Source organism: Cervus elaphus, chromosome 5, assembly GCF_910594005.1.
Source record: "Cervus elaphus chromosome 5, mCerEla1.1, whole genome shotgun sequence".
In the NCBI taxonomy this organism is placed as follows: Eukaryota; Metazoa; Chordata; class Mammalia; order Artiodactyla; family Cervidae; genus Cervus; species Cervus elaphus.
In genome coordinates, this window is record NC_057819.1 from 121084973 (window position 1) to 121106101 (window position 21129).

Sequence of the window (21129 nt, forward strand, 5' to 3'; positions counted from 1 at the left end):
TAAGGCCCTGTGCTTCCACATGGAATGCTGCTCCATGTTATGTGGCAGCCTGGATGGGAAAGGGGTTTGGGGGAGAATGGATACACGTCTGTGTATGGCTGAGTCCCTTCGCTGTTCACCTGAAACTACGACAAAAGTGTTTGTCAATCGGGCATACCCCAATACAAAATAAAAAGTTAAAAAAAAAAAGACTGCTTCCACTCAAAGAGGTGAGGGTTCAACCCCTGGTCGGAAAACTAAGATCCTACCTGTCACACGACATGACACAGCCAGGAAAAAAAAAGAACCTACTCATTGAAATATAACAAAGAAGAGCTTAGACTTCAAACAGTGTTCTTCAAATATGTACACTTTTTGCAAAACCACAGCTTGGTATATCCACAGAATTACTTTCAAGTACTGAAATTAAGATACATGTGTGAGATACACATAAAAACAAAACCACATAAACATATAATTACTGTGCTTTTAGCGTGCATGAATTTGGCTAAAAATGTCAATTCGTTGCCAGGTGGGACAGTACCAACTCCCCCACCTGCTGGGCAGCCAATCGCTGCTGTTTGAGGTGAGCCTCCATTTGGGCCTTGAAGTCCTCTGCCTTCTTCTGTTCACTAACCTTAGCCTGTTGCTCAACTGCTTGTGCCTTTTCTTTCTCCACTCTGCAGGGAAAGAAAGGAGGAATTTGTCAGAAACTACAGGCATACCTCAGAGACATTGTGGGTTTGGTTCCAGACCATCGCAATAAAGCAAATATAGCAGTAAAGTGAGTCACATGAATTTTTTTGATTTCCCAGTGCATGTAAGTGATAGTTACACTATTACTGTAGCCTATTAAGTGTGCAAAAGCATTATGTCTAAAAAAAAATGTACATACCCTAATTTAAAAAATACTTTGTTGTTAAAAAATGCTAATAATCACCTGAGCCTTTGGTGAGTACAGTGGTAACATCCAAGATCACTGATGGGGAGTGGGGATAGGGGTCGGAGTGAGGTTCAGGAAATGGGGGATGGATATATGTATACTTATGGCTGATTTGTGCTGTGGTAGGCAGAAACCAACACAACATTGTAAAGCAATTATCCTTCAATTTAAAAAAAAGATCACTGATCACAGATTATTATAAGAAATATGATAATAAAAAATTTTGAAATATTCTAAGAATTACCAAAATGTGACACAGAGACACAGAGTAACCAAATGGTGTCAGGAAGATGGTGCCAACAGACTTGCTCAAGGTAGGGGGGGGGCCACAAACCTTCAGTATGTAAAAACAAAAAACAACAAAAAAAGCAGTCATCTGCAAAGTGCAAGAAAATGAGTAAGCCTGTATCCTCTCAGACATCTGGAATCTAATACTAAGTGAAATCTGGCTAAATGTCATAAAAGTATAAAATTATTTCAATTTAAAAGTAAAACAATAAATCAAGGTAATTCACAACTGACAAGTGGGTGATAGCTCATAAAAATCAGGAAGAGGCCCTTAATAAACAACACACAGCTAGAGAATCAAAATGTGGATCAAAATTAGGACATACTGAATAAACTATTCAAGAAGTAATTCTTGAATTCTGAACTGACAGAAATCTTCAATATCTGATCACATGTAAGCTATTTCCTTACCTTTCAGCAAATGCCCTGATCTCCCATAATTCCAGCTCTTCCTCGGCCACCCAGGTTTCGATAATAACAGGGCCAGTTTGCTTGGGCGTTTCTGGTCTCTTCGGCCGCAACGCACTTGATCGAAGGCCTTTCCTCTGAGGTGTAGGTGTTTCTTTGGAAAAGAAACCAGAGTATTCTAAGCAATATAGCTTCTAAAATTATAATACTTCTGGCATCTTCTCTTATATCATGAAAAGCAGGGATTGGCAAAGTTTTCTTAAAGGGCCAGATGGTAAATACTTTAGACTATGCAGGCCAGATGGTCTCTGTTACAACTTCTCAACACTTGCCTTTGTATCATAAAAAGAGCCAAAAACAACATACATGTAAGTGAGTAAGTGCGGCTGTGTTCCAATCAAACTTTACTAACAAAAGCAGATGGTGGGTCAAAGTTTATGGGCTGTCGTTTGCTGGCCCCTGATATAAAAGTCCTATGAGCCTTTACCCAGCCTGTTCCCTCTGCCTGGACACTATTCCTAGCTCCCTTCATCCTCATTTGACTGCTGCTTAACCATCCTTCAGACCACAACATGGACACCAACTTCCTTCAAGAAGTACGGCATTGTCCTCCCAGGCGGGCTGGGGGGGTCTCTGACATGTGCAGCCCTGGCAATCTGTATTTCCCGATCATGGCACCGAGAAGAGGGACTAGAGAGTTACTAATGGAGAGAAGGGACTGGAAACTATTAAGAATAGATATAATTTCCAATGATAAGATTTTAAAAATAAAAAGTAAGGACAGACAAGCATTGAACCGTCCCATATGTTCAGGAAAAAGAGAAGCAGCAGAATCACAGGCAAGCAACAGAAGGAAACGGAAACAGCAGCAGGAGCTGGGTTGTACGCAGTGATATAAGAAGAGTGATTTCAGAAGGCTGGCAGTGGTTTGCATGGATGGCTGAGGTTGAGACTGGTCAGGAACACATTTTTCCATCTGTGTGCCTCTGCCTATCAGTGTTCCAGGACGCCCTTGCTTTAATTCTACTAGTATTTCATCATCTTTTAGGACAGGCACCCTCCTCGTTGGTACTCTTTTCAAAAAAGACATTCCTATTTATTCCCCAAGATGAGCTTTTGAGTTAATTCAATTAAGATTCAAAAAATTAAATTTATACATTTGGGGACAATTAACTTCTATAAAATAGCAAGCTTCTATCTATAAACAGCATTTTCTTTTTACACATTTCTTAAGAGATTTTTCCTTAAGCACTTTTACTACACATATAAAATAAAATTATCGACTTTTGTCTAATTATAGATCTTGAATCTGGACACCTTACTGCACTCTTTTTAGTATTAATAGTTTTGATTTTCAATATAGTACTATCATACCTTTTGCTTCCTTGAGAATAGGGCTGGATCCCATTCTTCTATATATTTGCCACCTAGAACCTATCATATAGCTGTCCGTGTTTCCTGAGTAACTCTTTACGCCTGTTAGGTTATTTCTACACTGAGCACTTACGTATGACACACGAGCTTGAACCCTTGAGTCAACACATCTTCCCTGATCACTTATGTGTCAGATTCTGCAGCAGGCTCCAGGACTACAACCAGACACACTCGAAGGCTTGAGTCTTGGAGCTGATGGTCTGGGGTCAACCACTGCCCCACATCTTAATTATAAGAGGTATTTGTACACTTCCTCTGCTGGGCACTGTTGATTGTGGGCATCACAGTGCCCAGGGGAATCTTGGTATGTTTATTACTTAAGTATCCTTTTAAAGATGAAACTGTCTGTGATGAAAAAGTACTGCTTTCAAAAGTTGAATGACGAGTTAAAGCAACACTGCAGGGCAGAAACAAGAGACTCTGACGTAGAGAACAGAATTATGGATACAGTTGGGGGAGAGGGTGGGATGAATTGAGAGAGTTGCACTGAAATATTTACACAATCATGTGTAGAACAGGCAGCTAATGGCAAGCTGCTGTGTAGCACAGGGAGCTCAGCCTGATGCTCTGTGACAGCCTAGAGGGGCGGGATGGAGTGGGAGGGAGGGTCCAGAGGGAGGGGATGCGTGTCCACCTATGTGTGATTCATGCTGACATGTGGCAGAAACCAACACAACACTGTAAAGCAATCATCCTCCAACTGACAATACGTTTTTGTTAAAAAGGCATTTTAAGGTGCCTCCCACAAGAACCTATGGACAATGAACTATTAAAAAGTTAAAGAAATAATTATAACCAAATTTCAATTCATAAAAGATACGGCTAACAGGTGAATAATAACAGAATTCTTTCTACTCCTTACCTTTTGGTGCTTCTGGAACTCCAATGGGGCAAATGATTTTCCTGATACAATATTCAGATCGAATGCCATAAGGACCAACATCTCGCCTCTTAATTATTTCTGTCGTTGTGATTTCAGTTTCTGATGTTTCTATGGAAATTTGATTCACACAGTTATTAATAACCACCCAAAATATTCAAAGAATAAAAAAGTACAACATCTGGTGCTTTAAAAAAGACACACATGGACTGAACCTCTGGAAACATTTGCTTAATGAAGAGCTGCAGCACCATCACCAGACTGCAACAATACTGAGTGTCCTCCTCACTGAAAATTTCTAAACTGAGCAAAACGCTGTTTGGGGACAGCTTAGTTCCTGGTGGTAAAATTCAGTCAAAATAATAAAAACCCTAGGAAAGCAGCAGCAAGCACAGAGATCCAGGTGTCCCAGTGTATGTAAGAAATAACTTCTAAAACTTTGCAGTGGTTCACACTTTAGTGATTCATCTTATATTTCAAACCCCTCCCCTAACCCCAAGATTTTATAGCATATGCCGCCAAACTTGACCAAAGCTGTGTTTTTAAAATGGGCTTCCCAGGTGGCTCAGTGGTAAACAATCTGCTGGCCAATGCAGGAGATGCAGGTCTGATCCCTGGGTTGGGAATATACCCTGGAGAAGGAAATGGCAACCCACTCCAGTATTCTTGCCTAGGAAATCCCAAGGAGAGGGGAGCTTTGTGGGCTACCATCCATGGGGTCGCAAAGAGTTGGACATGACTGAGCAACTGAGCACATTTTAAAAATACTAGCACTATCTTTTAATAAATAACAGATATGCTTACAGTGAACTATCAAGAGATTTTTCTCTTTTAAACTTAAATTAGAAAATAAAAAAAACCCCTTACCTGTCCGTGTGGTCCCTCCTCCCGGAGGAGCCTTAGCTGCCATGTCATCCCATCTCAGACTTGCCCACAGTAACCGCAACATGAGACTCACTCCAGCTAAGGACTTCACAGTCTGAAGCCTATACCTGAAAGAAAAACCCAGAAAAACCATGTATGTATATAAACACACATACACACACTGTGTTAAACTGAAGGACTGCTTTTTGTCCTCATTGTGACTTCAATATTTATAATATGGCTTTGTAAGCGCTTGGTTATTATGTGTCCCTTAAGAAAAGAACTTTTTTATTCCCAGGCATAACATGCATCTAACAATTTAAAAGGGGGTTGCAGTCACCCCAAATGCCGTATAAATTTGTATAACAAGAACATTTCATTGTAAGATTGATATGGCAATAATTTATACAGATTTTATAAATTTAGCCTAATTCTAAAATATGTGTTAGAAAAATTATGAGAGAAAATAAACATGAAGAAATAATGTCACAGTGTGATAAGTGATCTGAAGGATAAAATCTTGACTGATTTTTGCTGAAACAAATCTGAAAATGTTTAATTTTCTCAAAAAATGAAACAAAAACAAAAAGACCTCATAAATCCAACAAGAGCTTTCCAGATGGACCGAAATTTCTGTATTCAAATGGTGGTTCTGCAAAACATGGAACTACTGAATGGTAAATACTGCTAAAACTAGTATCACTTTAGCAACATTAGTATAGTTTTGGAATTCTTTGATACAATGAATAATTTAAAAAAAGGACATTACTGTATTGATTACTAGTCAGGAGACAAAGGAATCTCTGTGTTCAGGTTTTTCCTAAGCACTACATACAACGTTATTGAACATATTAGATATTATTTTAAAGATAGTATTAAAAATGCATTCCAGAATGAATTTACAACTGCAATGAGTATCATGTCTTAAAGATAGAATATTTTAAAGCAGCTCTAGGCTATCAATTCTCTATTAGCGGTTTTGTATAATTAAGTATTTAACTGACATTTCCGCATACAGAAATGAATACACTGATTGTACTGTAGAGAAGAACTATGGAATGAAATTAATTTCCTCCTCTAATGGAGGTACAGGTAAATCTTAAACAATTTGTATTTGAAAAGCAGTGCTTTCCATTCTTAACGTTAAGTCAGAAAAATGAACAATGTGAGAAAGAAAAAGCTCTAGCCAAAAAGTTGCTGTCACTTCTTAACTTGCCCTCTCCACCTATAATCCTCTTCCCTGTACTATCAGCGTGTGAACCCTCTGACTGTACAGACAGTTCTTAAATTAGAGGGCAAATGTTAAGTAGCGCAGGGCAGGCAAGGGGGCGTGTGTTGCTTTCAGACCACACCCCCTACAGAGATGCCTAGGGAACCTTGGACTCATGGGAGCAATCAAATATTTATTTGGAGGTTTTTCTCCTTCTCTCTCTTCTTCCTCTGCTCACTCTCAACAAACAACTTGAAAGTATCTCTGGTTTTACAATGGAAACACCACCAGGTGGGGAACACATCCATGCATTAGAGCCTGTTCATTCATTTATACACCCAAAAAACACTTGAGTGTCATCTATGTGTTCAACTAAGTGAAAGGAGCTGGGGACACATGAATTTTAATCTCTTCCTACATCCTCAGGAGCTGTTAACAGAGGAAAGCACAAGGAAGCGGTTATCGGATTTGGCTCAGGGATGGGGATGAGAGCTTTGCTGGAGTCTCAAAGACAAGGGTGTGGGGGCAGCTGACCAAAGGCAAGGGGGCACACACATGCTTAGGAGGAAGGTGTATGAGGGCTCCCACTTCTTCCTAGAAACCACATCTGGTGTGCTAGGACTGGAGGGAAGGGGTGTGGAGGTGTACCGAGAGATGGAGCTGGCATCAGAGAGGAAGGCGGAAGCCAGAATGTGCTACACCAAACAGAAGAATTAAAGGACATCAGAGACCATCTGTAAGGAGATCTCTAAAATGTACATAGTTCTGCACAGGTTGTAAAGGGGAGTACAGGTGACAAACACTCTCCCCCTCCCAGCCCTGCGGTAGTTAACATGTCCTCTTGATTTGTTTTTTTTTTAAGTTTTTTGGCCGCACTGTGCAGCATGTGGGATCTTAGTTCCCTGACCAGGTATGGAACCCATGTCCCCTGCAGTGCAAATGGGGAGTCTTAACCACTGAACCACCAGGAAGTCCCAACACACCTGCCTGCTCAGCTTAGAATAATCACAGGATAGATTTGTGTTTTAGAAGGATCCTTCTAATAGCACTATGGGTTCAAAGTGATCATGATACACAGAACCAGGGCCTAGGGAAAAGAATGTATGGGAATGGACAGTGTAGAGGGAAAAAAAAGGCCCTAATGAGTCAATGAGACAAGCTTCACTTTTTCAATATTGCTCAGCCTTAACGTTAAATTTAATAAAGACCAAACATGCGTGCCTTTGGCATTCTTAGCTCCTACTCTAAGCATCAGACATATTTTTATTCAAGTGTGAGTACAAAAATGCATTTCACATGCATGGTTTTTATAGCAATATATATTTTTTAAAAAAGCATTCTGAAGTCAAAAATAATTACATTTTTACCCATGCCTCTGTTAGGTAGAAGGGATTGTGGTTCTCTCAACATCAGCAAATTAAGACATTAGCATATATCTGAAGGCAATACCTGTTTCAAATGTACAGGAAGGTATTTCCGTTCATTGAAAAATGAGAAATGAACTAAACAGATACAAACTGTGCCCCCAGTGCATATTAAAACATAACAGTACAAGGCTTCTGACACCCAGCTGTGCAGAGGGGCCCTGGGCAACATGGGAACAGCACCGGTTCAGAGAACAGTGCTTCCCAGTCAGGCCTACCTTCCATTTCAGAATAGAAAAGAGCAGAAAGGTCGGCCTCCAAAAGTGCCAGGCCACTTTAATTAAAGTATTTGTATACAGTAACTTTTCCAGTGGGAAAGAAGTTACCTGCAGGACAGTCAAGGATACATTTGGGGACCGCTCTCAATGAAGAAAGCAGAAAAGTGCAGAGTAATCCTACAAATCCATGAACTGTAATGAAGAGTTCCTTGATTCCCTGCAGGATTCTGCAAATCCTTCATTGCAGGCCCTGCAGAGAAATTGTACTTTTCAGCTGTCTCTATTGAATGTGTAACGGAGTGATGATATGTAATTTAAATCAAAAGATGAGTTATTAAAAAACTTGGTCAAACCAACTATGACTGGTCATATTAATTCCTTCATAGAGAGTACTCATTACAGTCTTTTTTTTTTTTAATGCTAACTGTAATATAAAGAAAACCGAAAAAGTATGATTTCAACTTAAGAAGCCACATTAAAGACACAAAGACATGAAGCCTAAAGTGAAATGGAGTCTGCTCAGGAACTTGCTGACGTCATGAACTTCGGGATCTTAGGCGAAAACTAACTGCAAATAAGACCGTTTCTGGTTTCTGAGCCTGTCTCATAGAACTCCCTGTTTTTGATGTTCATGTTCCATCCTTTTCAGATGTAAAGATGAAGAGATAAAAAGACAAGGCCACGGAAAAGGACAAAGCAAGGGGCAGATATGTGAAACTGGCACAGCAGATAAAGGACTGGACTGAGATTCAGGAAAACTAGGCACTGCGCCTAACTCCCTCTGTGGCGAGAGGCAAGTTAGTTACTACGCGTGGAAAAAAAGATCCGAATTTTTAAGATCCTTCCCCAATTTAAAACTACATGATTTTACAACTGCCAACTCTATGTACTTATGACTCATCCCCAAAGCTTAATGCCCAGAAAATTTTAAATTAGGACTATTTCTGGGTTTAAAGAAACTCTTTAAGGAATCTCAGATTACCTTTCCTCACAAAAATAACACACAACTCCAAAACAAATGTTTACATTGCAAATAAGTTACATTCAGGAAGATTTATACATTATGATGAACCTGTGTGAGTCATAGGCATGTCTCCTATGTCTTCTGTTTTTATGAATTATATAATAAAAATATTTAATAAAATACAAACATCCCAGAAAGTTGATGAGTATCTAATTCTGTGATTATTTCATTCCCAAAGCAAATACATGGCAAAACCTGGAAGGTTAGACCACAAAAACAACTATGTTTGACACATTTCTTGTGTCTTATGAAAAGTGAAGCTGAGTTTCATTCTAAAAGATTCCCTTACATTTGCAGTCTTTAAACATTTTTTTCCCTAAGCAAGCTTTAGTACCTACCAGCTGGCCGAGTTAAAAACTCTGCATCTTATTTCCATTACTAACATGCCCATTAAATATGTATTTCCCTATCTTGTTTCTATTATCTCATAAATGACATATTCTTATTAGACAGTTTTTCAGAAACTTTCTCCCTCCCCCAAATGCATTTGAAAGTACATACCTCCAAGTGATACCAAAGGTTGGTCTAGGAGAAGGATATGGCCATATATCCAAGGCAGGTTTTGCATTGTAATTAAAATAAGGGACTTCTCGGATTCCTCCTTTTCTGGCCAATTTTTTTAGGTCATCATTGGGCAAAACAAATATGCTCTTCTTGCTGCTCTTGGTGATAAACTTTCTGTATGATGGCAGAGCTGTACCTGAACGAGTCTTCTTGGGTCTTGAAAACTTCATGAGTTTCACTTTGTCCCTGGTGGAATATTCTTTGCTCACGGTCATAGACGTTACCAGAGTGCCTCCCGCGGTGGTCAGTGAGTCGGTCACTGTTGTGGTGACCACAGTTCTGCTCTGCTCCTTCACAGAGATGATGTCCACGTCACTGCCTGCAGAGGGCGTGGAGAGCTTGGTCACGGTTGTCGTGGTGGTCGTGACGGTCGACTTGGCGCAGTTTTCCGTGGAAGAGACCACGGTCTGCTTATCACCCTTTGCTACCTTAATCACAGTTTTTGATTCTGTGGCCACTGTGGATGTCATGGTGGTGACTTCTGTGATGACTGTTTTTCTTTTAGGTTCTCCATTGACATTTTCATCTTTGTTGGTGGACAGGCCATTTTCATCAATAAAATCATTACTGAGGTTAGATTCCTCTCCAGAAGTAATAGGGGACGAAGTAACTTTCTTAACTTTGGAGGTGTCAATTTCCATATCTTCTACCTGATTGGATGAACTGCCTTCTGGACAAGACGGCAGAGGCATGGTGGCCTGGGCACTCTCAGACTCTTTGGTTGATGGCAGTGTCTCCAGGCTATCATGGTAGTCACCTTCAGCACCCGAAGACCTCAGTAGACATGATTTTGTTTCCAAGTTGTTTTTTTCATTAAAATCTTCCATGATGACATCACCATTCATGAATGGTTTTACAGCAGATTCTTTAACAGTCAAAGGCTTGATATCGTTTTCAGGAATAATTTTATTTATATTATTAACCTTTGGTTCAACGTCACCACTTCCTATTTTACTCTCGGAGATGTCTCTCAAGCATTCACCTTTCAAATATACTTTAGGTTTATTATCTTTTCCATTTATTTGAAAGGTACTTGCTTTCTGTCCTTTCTTTTCAGACTCTCGGTTTTCATTATTCTTTTTATCAGTGACACTTTTCAGACTGTTTTGATCAATACATTTATTAAGTGGTCTCTCCTCTAATTTCTGATCTTGACTTGGCTTTCTACCATTTGCATCATTTACCTTACCCTGCAGCCTGTCATCACAGCTTCCAGTAGTCTTATCTGAAACAAATTCACGTTTCAGTGGTTCAAAGCCTTCACTACCTTGTTCTTGAGTTATTAACTGTTCAGAAATACTTTCATTGCTATTTTGAACAATCATATCTTCTTCACTGCTGTCCTGAACAGACATAGTATCAGAACTATTTTCCAAAGTGCTATTATATTCAGAGTCACATCCCAGTTTTCCTTCAAAGTCTATTGCTTTTGACAGAGACGGGATATCTCTATCATCAGTACTTTTAGGTACTGATGGAAGCAAAGGGCTCTGGGAGGGACACACAGTGGTGTCATTATCTTCCTGTATGAATGGTTTTCTGTTCTTATAGATCAAAGTGCCAATTTCATCTGTGCTGGCTAATTTAGAGTCATCAATGAGAAAATCAGTTCCTTTTGTTTTAATCTTACTGGGCTCCTGGCCTTCACTGGCAGGGTCAGAGAGACCCTCATCCATGTCATTTCGAATAGAATTTTGTTTTTGACAGTGTGTCTCTGTGCTCTGAATGGAGACATCCTCTAACATTTGATCTTTTGAATAAAGTTTGTTTGCTGTATGATCAGGGTCACTGATTCCAAGAATTGAGGAATCACTCTGTGAATATCCCCGAATTGAGTCTTCGGATTTATCGTTACTTGTGTTAGAGCTCTGTTCTTGTGTAAGCAAGTCACTCTGACATCCTTCTTTTACTTTCGTTATGACTGATGACTCAGACAGACTTTTCACAGAACTTGTAGGGGTCTTTCCTGAACCTTTAATACCACCCTCCAACTTCATTTTTTCGTGGCGTTGTTTTTCTTCCAGTGTAAACTGTTTAATTCTCCTTTCCAGAAGTCCATCTAGTTTGGATGATTTGATTTTCTTTTTATAACTAGTCCTTAGATGAAAACCCTCACTGACATTGACCACATCTACTTGAGAGCTTTCCTGACAATTTACATGGGACTCTGTTTTCACATCATCATCTATTTCCATTGGTTCTTCTTTAAAGGATTTATCATTGTCAGAATCTAAAACTTCTTTTACATCTGTGAAACAAAGACATTGATATAAATGTAGTTTTTAGTCTGAAATGTGAAATTCATGATAATATTTTTATTTAAAAAAAATACCAGTTTTTCTTACTTTTATTCAAAATCTTATATAAATAGCTATATATTTAAAAGTTCCTGATATGATTAAAATAGGTCAATGGACAGGGCTAAACTTTATAAAAGGTTAAAAACTACATACATACCAAATACTTAAATATTCTGATTCTCAGTATCTAAAAATGATGGCATGTCACAATGAAAAATTAGTACGTGATATCTATTGCATATACTAGTACCTTCACGTAAGATTTCATTTATTTTAGGCTTATAAAACATCTTAAGGCTTATGCATTATCTAACTCATCTAGTTTTTAAAAACAACTGTTCACAAAAGACAAGGTAAGTTCCTCAAAAGGCTGAACACAGAGTTATCTTTGATTCAGCAATTCCACCCCTACATATTTACCCAAGAGAAATGAAAACATATGTTCACAAAAGAACTTCCATACAAATGTTCTTATTACCATTATTCTTAACAGCCAAAAAAAAAAAAAAAACCCAGAAATTCATCAACTGATGAATGGATAAATAAAACATGACGTATTCATACAATAGAATATTACTTGTAAATAAAAAGGAATGAACTACTGATATTAATATATGCCACAACATGGAAGAACTTTGAAAATATGCTAAGTGAAAGAAGCCAGACACAAAGGACCACATACTACCTGATTCCATTTATATGAAATGTCTAGAATAGGCAAATCCATAAAGACAGAAAATAGAGTGGGATTTAGGGAAGATAGGGGACCAACTGCTAGTGGATATGAGGTTGTTGTCTGGGGTGATGAGAACGCTCTAAAATTGAGTGTGGTGACTGCTGAACAATTCTGTGAACTGTACACTCTAGGTGGGTGAACTACATGGCATAGGAATCATGTTTCAATAATGCTGTTACTGAAAAGAGACAAAGCAGTACCTCTCCTGCCGTGCCAACCAGATCCAGTGCTTTCTCATCACCCCAGGTGCCCTCCACACTTGACTCCTTACCTTGATCCTTCTTGTCAGTAACCTTTGAAATGTCCATTTCACTTTGGTCTGATCCTTTTGCAGCATCAGAGTCTTTTACCTCGCCTTTCTCAGAATCTGGTTCTGTTTTTATCTTTTTTGGACTTCGTGGACTTTTCCTTCTATCTGATTCATCCATATTTTCATCCATGTTATTTTTAACTAAAAAGAACCAAGTACATAGTAATTACAAGTATGTCAAATATTAGCAATTTACTTTAATACACCTGGTTTAGCGGAATTTATGAAGTATATTCCAGCAATTTATACCTTATTTTTAATTCACAAAACAAAAATTGAATATACTACATACTTTCTTATATGCTCAGCTGACTTAAACCATAGAAGTAATGACTACACTTTAGACGAACTTCAGGAATCTTCACATAGGAGACTATTTCACCCTCTTCACTGACCCCAGAAAGTCTGCATCAGTGGTTTCTAACATACTTTGTATTACAGAACCATATTAGAACTGGATTAATGCCACGATTCCCTATCTAGAAAAAAGGACATACAGAAACTTTTGTAATAAATTTCAATGGATTCTTAGATAGAATTGAAATTTATCTGTGGACTCCCAGGTTAAGAATATTTAAGTCTGTGTCACTGAAAAGAGAAATAACCAAATGCAAAGTGTGGCCTTGTTTGGATCTGATTTACTACTAGTTTTTTCCCCTGCTAGCAACTGGGAAGAAAAGACTCAAAAGATGCTCCAAGACCAACGTGGTACCTGCTGGATAAAGGCCCAGCATTAGGACAATAGAAAACCCCACGCTAAGGAAAGTAGATACAAAATAAATTTGCAAAAGCCTAAATGTTTTGTATATTGATAATCTGGATTTTACTACATAGGATGAAGAAGGTCAAACACAATTAAAAGCTCTCCATAATTCTAAGTGCTACACAGTAACTAGAGCAACGAAATGATAATAAAAAATTAAAATAATCTTTTGGAATTCATTATAATGGACATTGAGCTTGAACATAATCAGATAAGTGAATACTTAATATTTCTATTTAGCAAATAGTTATTGAGCATCTACTAAAGGTAATTCAATGACAACTTTAATAGTTTCAAAAATCTACCAGTCTAGGTTTCACGAGAACCATTCACAAGTAAGCCAAATGAGTTAGCTAAGTGTGTACTTATTTGGCCTACAACACAAGTTTCACAACAAAGACCATACCACACCATAAATCAGCAAATTATACTGCAGAGCGAGCAGAACTGCTTTTGAAAATCACTTAAGATAACAAAGGAGATGACAAGGTAGAATGCAAAAAGGGGAGTGGAAGCCAGGAGACATAGGTTTTAGCCAGGATTCTATTATTCTTCATCTGTGTGAGCTTCAGTATGTCCCTTAACATCTTCATGAAATATTTTGTTCATGTAACATGAGTTTCAAAATATATGGTCTCATAAAAGGACAGTTTACCTCTAGAGTTCTGTGATTCTAAATACTGAAGTCATCAGCCAGTGGCATAAACTGAATTAATATCTCCTTTACATGACAGTCTTACGGAACTCTCTATTGCTTTCTTTCTGGTTTTGTTATGTGTTTACAATGCTGAAGTCACCAGATATTTGAGTCCTCAAGAAGTTAAGTAGTACTGAATTTAAGATTTCAGAAAGACAATTAAGTAGCTGAGGTCTTCTTTCTTTCAACAAGTTCTATTCTCTCACCTTTTTAAGCTAGAGTCCTAAGTATCAAAATCCAGTGAATAAAGGTAATTCTAAAACTATGAGAGCTTGTTAAACTACATTAGTAATTTTTCACATTCTAGAAAGGATTTCAGAAAAACTTTTATCTCAAGTATTGTCAATATACTACAAATTTGTAAGAATACAGATCAGAAACAATTATGCAGGAAAATAGCTTCAATTACTTACCTCCTTCTACTGACTTTCTGTAATGCACATTGGTATTGCCTGGCAATTTAGGAACAAACCTATAAACATGAGTTTTACTAATCCAGCTCCAACCACCATATCCTGTTACTCGGTATTCCTCTCCTTTTTGTTTCCAAACCTGGTGTAAATAAAGACATGGTGATTAAACAAGAATGAGAATGTTTTATAAAGCCCATGTGGTTTTATATATTTTTACCAAATAAAATCAACAGTCAGGCAAATTAATTTGCCAGTCAATTTTATTTTCACCCAGAATCAAAGATTTCTGAAGAAACTTAAATATTCCTGTCTGATACAAAAAAATGTAAAAAACAATTTTACATTTTATAACAATTTCTACAAATTGGTCTGATGACTCACATATATTTTATTAAAAACCTATGCTTATAAAATTGCTAGAAAGATTTACTTTATTCAAACCATGTTAATTAAGAGTGTATCAAAAGTAAAATAAAATTACTAAGTATTCCAAGTTGCAGAATCAAAGTCTCAGAAATGGCTAACACTTTTAAATAAGATCATACTAAAAATTACCTGATGTTTAACTGGAAATGTGTATTTTACCCATGTAGCTTGTTGCATTGTTTCTTCCTCTTCTTGTTTTTTCTCCTTTTTTTTGACTTTCTCCTTTTCTTCTCTTTCAATTGATGTCATTCTATGTAACCTAAGAATATATGAATAGAAAGACAGAATTACATTAAAAAAATAAAAAGATAAAAATACAGTACTGAAGATTAGGAAGGTAAAAGCAAAGAATGATTATAATTCCACAACCGAGAAAACTGAAAAGTCACAAAAATAAGCAGATATATAATTATGTAATAGTAAAAAATCAAACAGTACAAAAAGGCAAAAATAAAACATGCTGTCCTTCCCATATGCCTCTCCATAAGAAATAACTCACTTATGACTTATTTCACACATATACCAACATTATAATCACACAAAGGATGTTATATACAAATACAATTACACAGTTTTTAATCAACGGAAAACTGCACTAGATCTTTCCAAACCCTAAGATACATTATCTTCTTGCCTCCCCCTCAAAAGATCAACAAGTCCCAAAACTTTTATCAACCAACATTTCTAACTAGCACTTGGGGCTGTAGAGTCTTCACAGGATCCACTAACATAGAATTTCGGCTTCCTATAAGCAGAGAGACAGGGACCCTGCTCTTGGGTGACTGCAAAGGTTGGGCAGGAAGGACCACGTTAATCAGGCAATAATCATTAGGCATAGAGCACAGACCATGCTCTTTTTTCAGGCAGGAAATCAGATACCACTGCACCTATCTGTAAGGAGATGGGTGAGTCTGTGATGAGGTTTTACTTTAAGCTGACTACACTAGATTTCTGTGAATGGGAGTATTTCCCATAAAAAAGAACATTAACCAAAATCTACAGAGCAGCTCCTGTCTCTAAAAGCCCTAGTGGTAGAAGAATTGCTTTTATCATACCCTACCCAGAAGTAGCTAATTTCAAATGCACAGCTATATGGAAAGAAGAAAGAGCTCTTTTGTTAACTGGGGGAGTGGTAGATGCTACAAAGATGTGAGAGGGGATTTAGTTCTTTTTTATTTCTCCATCCTTCCACCAAAAACCTTCTATCTCCACTTTAAAACAAGTTTCATGTCCCTATGACTACAGGACCCCAGAATCCGTTAAGTGCACACAACTAGTACAGCAAAGATTCTTCACTCTCTCACAAATGACAGGAGAAGAGGAAAGGGAGTAAATTCTCACTGGGGACTAACTTAGTCTCAAATACCATAGATTTGCAGCCACTCTTGGAACCAGGGAGTGGGGCAAGCTCTGTAGGCACAGCTTGGTGGAAAACCTGACAGCCTCAGCTCCCCAGACTACAGAAGGGACTGAGCCACAACCAAGGAGTATTTCTCAACAGGGATTTTGTGGGCTCAGCTTTAAACTCCTATGAAAGGCCAGGTCTGGCACAGCAACAGAGCCATCTTCATGGACAGTGGCCAGAAATGAAGCACTGTCTGGGGAGAACACCAGTGCACTGACACTCTGGGAACACATGGCTGAGCCTGGCACTCAGCCTGTGCTTCTGGTGTTCATGTGAGGAACAGGTCCACCTTCATCACCAAAGACAAATGCTTTTCTTTGTTGGGGACGCCAGGCCAGTGAGGTGGTATTGTAGCTAACCTACAATTTCCCTCTACCAGAGCAGATTCTACTCTTCTCAACACCTCTGAGACAATCCTCATGGGAAAAAGCACCAAGAAAGGTGAGCTATGAAGGGGTTCACTTGCACGTGGTTGGGCAGAAATCCTGGCTACTGCTGGCAGCCTGGTGGCCCCAGGAATCAAACCCCAGGAGGTTGGTAGTATGAGCCTCCACAGGCTGCTCCACACTGGAGGGCACACTGGGGACAGGGGCTTCCTCCATACGTTCTTGGTTCACATAGAGCCGGGCCACCAGGTGCGAAATGAGCTTCCACTCTATTCCCCATGTCCTTGGGGCTTTGCTGTGTTTGTCTTCCTATTTCTTAGTAAACATGAGGAGTAACCCCTTATGTTTCCCACTGGTAGGATGGCTGAGTCCAAAGAGTACTGTATTTAAAATGCTGACAGTGCCCAGCTGCTCTGCAGAATGATACACTTGACATTGCCACCAGTTATAGTTCCCCTGCTTTCCCATACCTTCACTCAAGTCAGCACCAAATTTCTAAATTATTAGCCCAACTGAGAGAGAAGAAATACTATCCCATTGTTTTTATTTACATTTAATTATGAGAGAAGTAGCCACTTTTTTTTTTAATGTCTACTGGCCTTTCATATTTATTTTGCTGCCAAATGCCTGTTCAAATCCTATGTCTTGTCAGTAATGGATATTTCATTTATAAAAGGTCTTTTTCATTTTAAAGGAAAGTTTCCATTTGTGGTGCAAATACTTTTCCTCGGTGTGTCAGCTGTCTTTTGAGTTTGATTATATTATTTTTCCACTGAGAATTTTAAATACATATATCCACTTTTTTCATCTATGGCATCTGGGTTTTATATCTGTTTGAAAAGAAAGTATCACAACAAAAATATAAATTAACCCATGCTCTCTTATTTAAGTTTTTTGTTACTGTTTTTAACAGTATGTTGTTTTTCTTTTCAATCCTCATTTGTCTGATGAATGCTTTTGCTGAAGCAGGGATTTGGATGATATTTTCCCCAAACACGCCCTCTTTCCTTGTCTGACAGGAAAAGTTATCACAGTAGATTTCCACGGGTGTTTAGGTTTATTTCTGGATTCTCTGTTTGATTCCATTGCTCTACTTTTTCTCCAGGACAAAGTATTTTGACTATTGTAGCTTCAAAACACATTCTAAGTATCTATTCCCTTTTCTGTAATACCTGTTTTTCTTTTCTTACACATTAATTTTTCTAGAGGAAATATTAGTATCATTTTAGTCAAGTCTCCCTCACCCTCCAAAGGGAAAACTATTCACATTGCAAATGAATATTAAATTTGATAGATTAAATTAGCATAATTAGTATACTACATGGAAGCATATGATGTATCTTTCCATTTACTCAAAGTATATCCTTTATATCTTTTCTTTCTGGCGGGGTGGGGGTGGGCGGAGGTGGGGGTGCTGCCGCTATGTGGCATGTGGACCCGAGTTCCCCAACCAGGGACTGAACCCACCATGGAAGTGTGAAGTCTTAACAGCTGGACTGCTGAGGAAGTCCCAAGGTAGCTTTTGTATCTTTAGTAAAGTTTAAATGATTTCTTTACATGCTCCTGAACTAAATTTATTCCTGGTTTGAAGTATCGTGCTATTGCTGGATATTTTCTTCATTATAATCTTTAAAAACACGTCAACTGTAACCAGGTTAAGAAACATACCCTAATCAATAACCACTACATCCAAAGCTAGAATGGCCCACCCCAGGCAGTCATTATGCTGACTTCTGTGCTATGCTATCATTTCCTTGCTTTTCTTCATAGTTTTACCAGCACCTACATGTGTGTCCTGAAAACCCAGAAGCAAGAATAAAACCAGCTGCATGAGCAAGAGCAATATTGTCACTATTAAAAAAAGCATCCCAGGAAAAAATAAACTTGTCTCCGGGTCACAGTTCACAAGTTAAGAGCTTCTTGTGATGCAATCACTGGGTGGGGCCATCAGCAAGGGCTAGAAGACTCACCACACTCAGGGAACCTGGCAGGACTGGGTGTAAACAGCTGCACTGCCCAGAAAGAATCCCAAGCAGATTGCTCTACACTTGCTGCTTCTGTGCCTTTCAAGGGTTCTATGGTGTGACTGGTGAAAATTCTCAATTCTCCCCCACTGACTTGGGATCTGCCTTTCTTGGTTAGGGTCCCCCTTGTTTACCTGCAATATTGCTTCCACAGCTCTACGGCACTGCATTCTCTGTGGTTTCCCTTGTCCCTGTTGGTTTATGCTTTGAAAAAAATCCCTTTGCCATAGCTATGGCGGTGTTCAGTAGGCAACAAAACTAAATGTGCTTTTTAATTTGTTATTTTAACTCGGAACTCCCACTGTATTTTTTTCATGGTTACTATTTGTATATATAAATCCTATTGTAGAGTATAGGGGCCCCCTTATTTAATTTTCATATTGTTTTATAGTTTTTTAGTCAATAAGTATATAATTAAACCAACTTAAATAACTATCCCTGCTGCTGCTGCTGCTGCCATCACGTCAGTCGTGTCCGACTCTGTGCGACCCCACAGACGGCAGCCCATCAGGCTCCTGGCCCTGGGAGTCTCCAGGCAAGAACACTGGGGTGGGTTGCCATTTCCTTCTCCAGTGCATGAAAGTGAAAAGTGAAAGTGAAGTCGCTCAGTCGTGTCCCACTCTTAGCGACCCCATGGACTGTGGCCCACCAGGCTCCTCCGTCCACGGGAGTTTCCAGGCAAGAGCACTGGAGTGGGTGCCACTGCCTTCTAACTATCCCCACATTTACCTATATATGTTTTACTTCTCTTGGCAAACTGCATTAACTAATACTTTTAGGAAAAGTTAACAGTAACATTGGGGATTCTCTTGTTTTGTCCCACCTAAATGTTAATGGGAAAACTTCAAGAGTTCCATTAAAAAACATGATGGTATGGTTTGAAATGTATCATTACAACAAAGCAGGATGGGTGGGGGTAGTCACTCATCTATTTCTATTTAATTAAGTATTTTTTAACACTTAATACAAGAATTAATAATGAACTCATATCTTCTTAATAAATACCCTCCTGACATCTAAAGAGAAAATCAAAGTTTTCTTTGACTTCTTAAGATAGCAAGGTATTAATAATCTCCTAAAAACAGACAAATGTTCCATGCCTAGAGGAAGTCAATTTTGTCATGATTTATTATTCTTTTAATTTACTCCTGAGTATATTTCCTAATGCTTTAAGATTTCCTGCATACACTTCTATTTGCTATTAATTATTAATCAATGGTAAATATTAACAAATGAGACAGGATCTAACTTTTCCATTTATTTGCCTATTTATCAAGTTATAACACTGACAGAACTAATGCACAAGATTTCCTTCTTTCCCATTATATGGAGCAGTTTAAAATAGAATTATCTGTCTCCTAAAATCTGAAAAACTTCCTTATGAAATCATCTGGTCCTGCCCAAATCCTTACTCTGATAGGCACAGTGATATCCTTCAAACTAAACCAGAAATTCTTTTCGTGCCTAAGAGCACGGCCTCTGCCCCACGCCCAACGGCTGAGACCCGAGGAGCTCCTCCCTCCCCAACCCGTCTCCCACCCAAAACACGGCGTTCAACCGGATGCCTTCTCTACAGACGTAGGAAGCCTGAATGCTATGTCAGTGGACTCTGAAGGTTTGAAATCACCAGTATCAGTGACAGAGAATCAGAAATGTTCTGGATATTGGTTTTTTGTCCTTTGACCTCTCCCTTTTTGTTTTCACCTTACCTGATAATCTCATAGAGATTAGTAAACTGTAAAAGTATCTAAGTTATTTTTAATCCTAGGAAGAATTTAAGTCCATTCCATTTGTGTAAGCTTCTATCAGGAGCAGCAATTACATTCAAAATAGGGAGAAAGGAGAGAGGGAAAAAAGTATCTATAAGATTTATAGGCTGGCGGGGGAGGAGTGGGTAAGACTACAGAAAACTTACAGCAACCTTTGACAGATAAAAAATATTTAGCAGGCATACTTACTTTTCTTTAAAAATTTTCATCATAAGGTAAAACAACAGCTATAAAAAGCAACACAAAATATATTTATATTTTTTTAAAAGTATAGCATTATACCTTTGGAATGGGCCCAAAGGGACAGGGAAGGTAGGAGGAGTCTTTAGTTCAGTCAGTGGTGTCTGACTCTTTGTGACCCCATGGACTGCAGCACGCCAGGCTTCCCTGTCCATCACCAATTCCCGGAGCCTACTCAAACTCATCTCCATCGAGAAGGTGATGCCATCCAACCTTCTCATTCTCTGTCATCCCCTTCTCCTCCGGCCTTCAATCTTTCCCAGCATAAGCTCTTTTCCAAGGAGTCAGTTCTTTGCATCAGGTGGCCAAAGTATTGGAGCTCCAGCTTCAGCATCAGTCCATCAATGAATATTCAGGACTGATTTCCTTTAGGATGGACTGGTTGGATTTCCTCGCAGTCCAGGGGACTCTCAAAAGTCTTCTC

At 38.6% G+C, this 21129-nt stretch overlaps 1 protein-coding gene across 14 annotated transcripts in view; it reads right to left on the reverse strand.

Annotated features, from left to right (window-relative positions):
- The window catches only part of BPTF (bromodomain PHD finger transcription factor), a 137697-nt gene that overhangs the window by 38061 nt on the left and 78507 nt on the right, over positions 1-21129 (reverse strand). For 8 of the 14 annotated variants that reach the window (XM_043905073.1, XM_043905070.1, XM_043905071.1 and 5 more), the window contains 8 exons: positions 15011-15140; positions 14456-14594; positions 12544-12723; positions 9174-11484; positions 4800-4924; positions 3915-4043; positions 1622-1772; positions 536-659 (listed from right to left, as the gene is read on the reverse strand). In XM_043905073.1, the coding sequence (XP_043761008.1) occupies positions 536-659; positions 1622-1772; positions 3915-4043; positions 4800-4924; positions 9174-11484; positions 12544-12723; positions 14456-14594; positions 15011-15140 (3289 nt within the window). The remainder of the gene's footprint in view (positions 1-535; positions 660-1621; positions 1773-3914; positions 4044-4799; positions 4925-9173; positions 11485-12543; positions 12724-14455; positions 14595-15010; positions 15141-21129) is intronic. The other 6 variants (XM_043905078.1, XM_043905079.1, XM_043905077.1 and 3 more) reach the window with 1 other exon arrangement.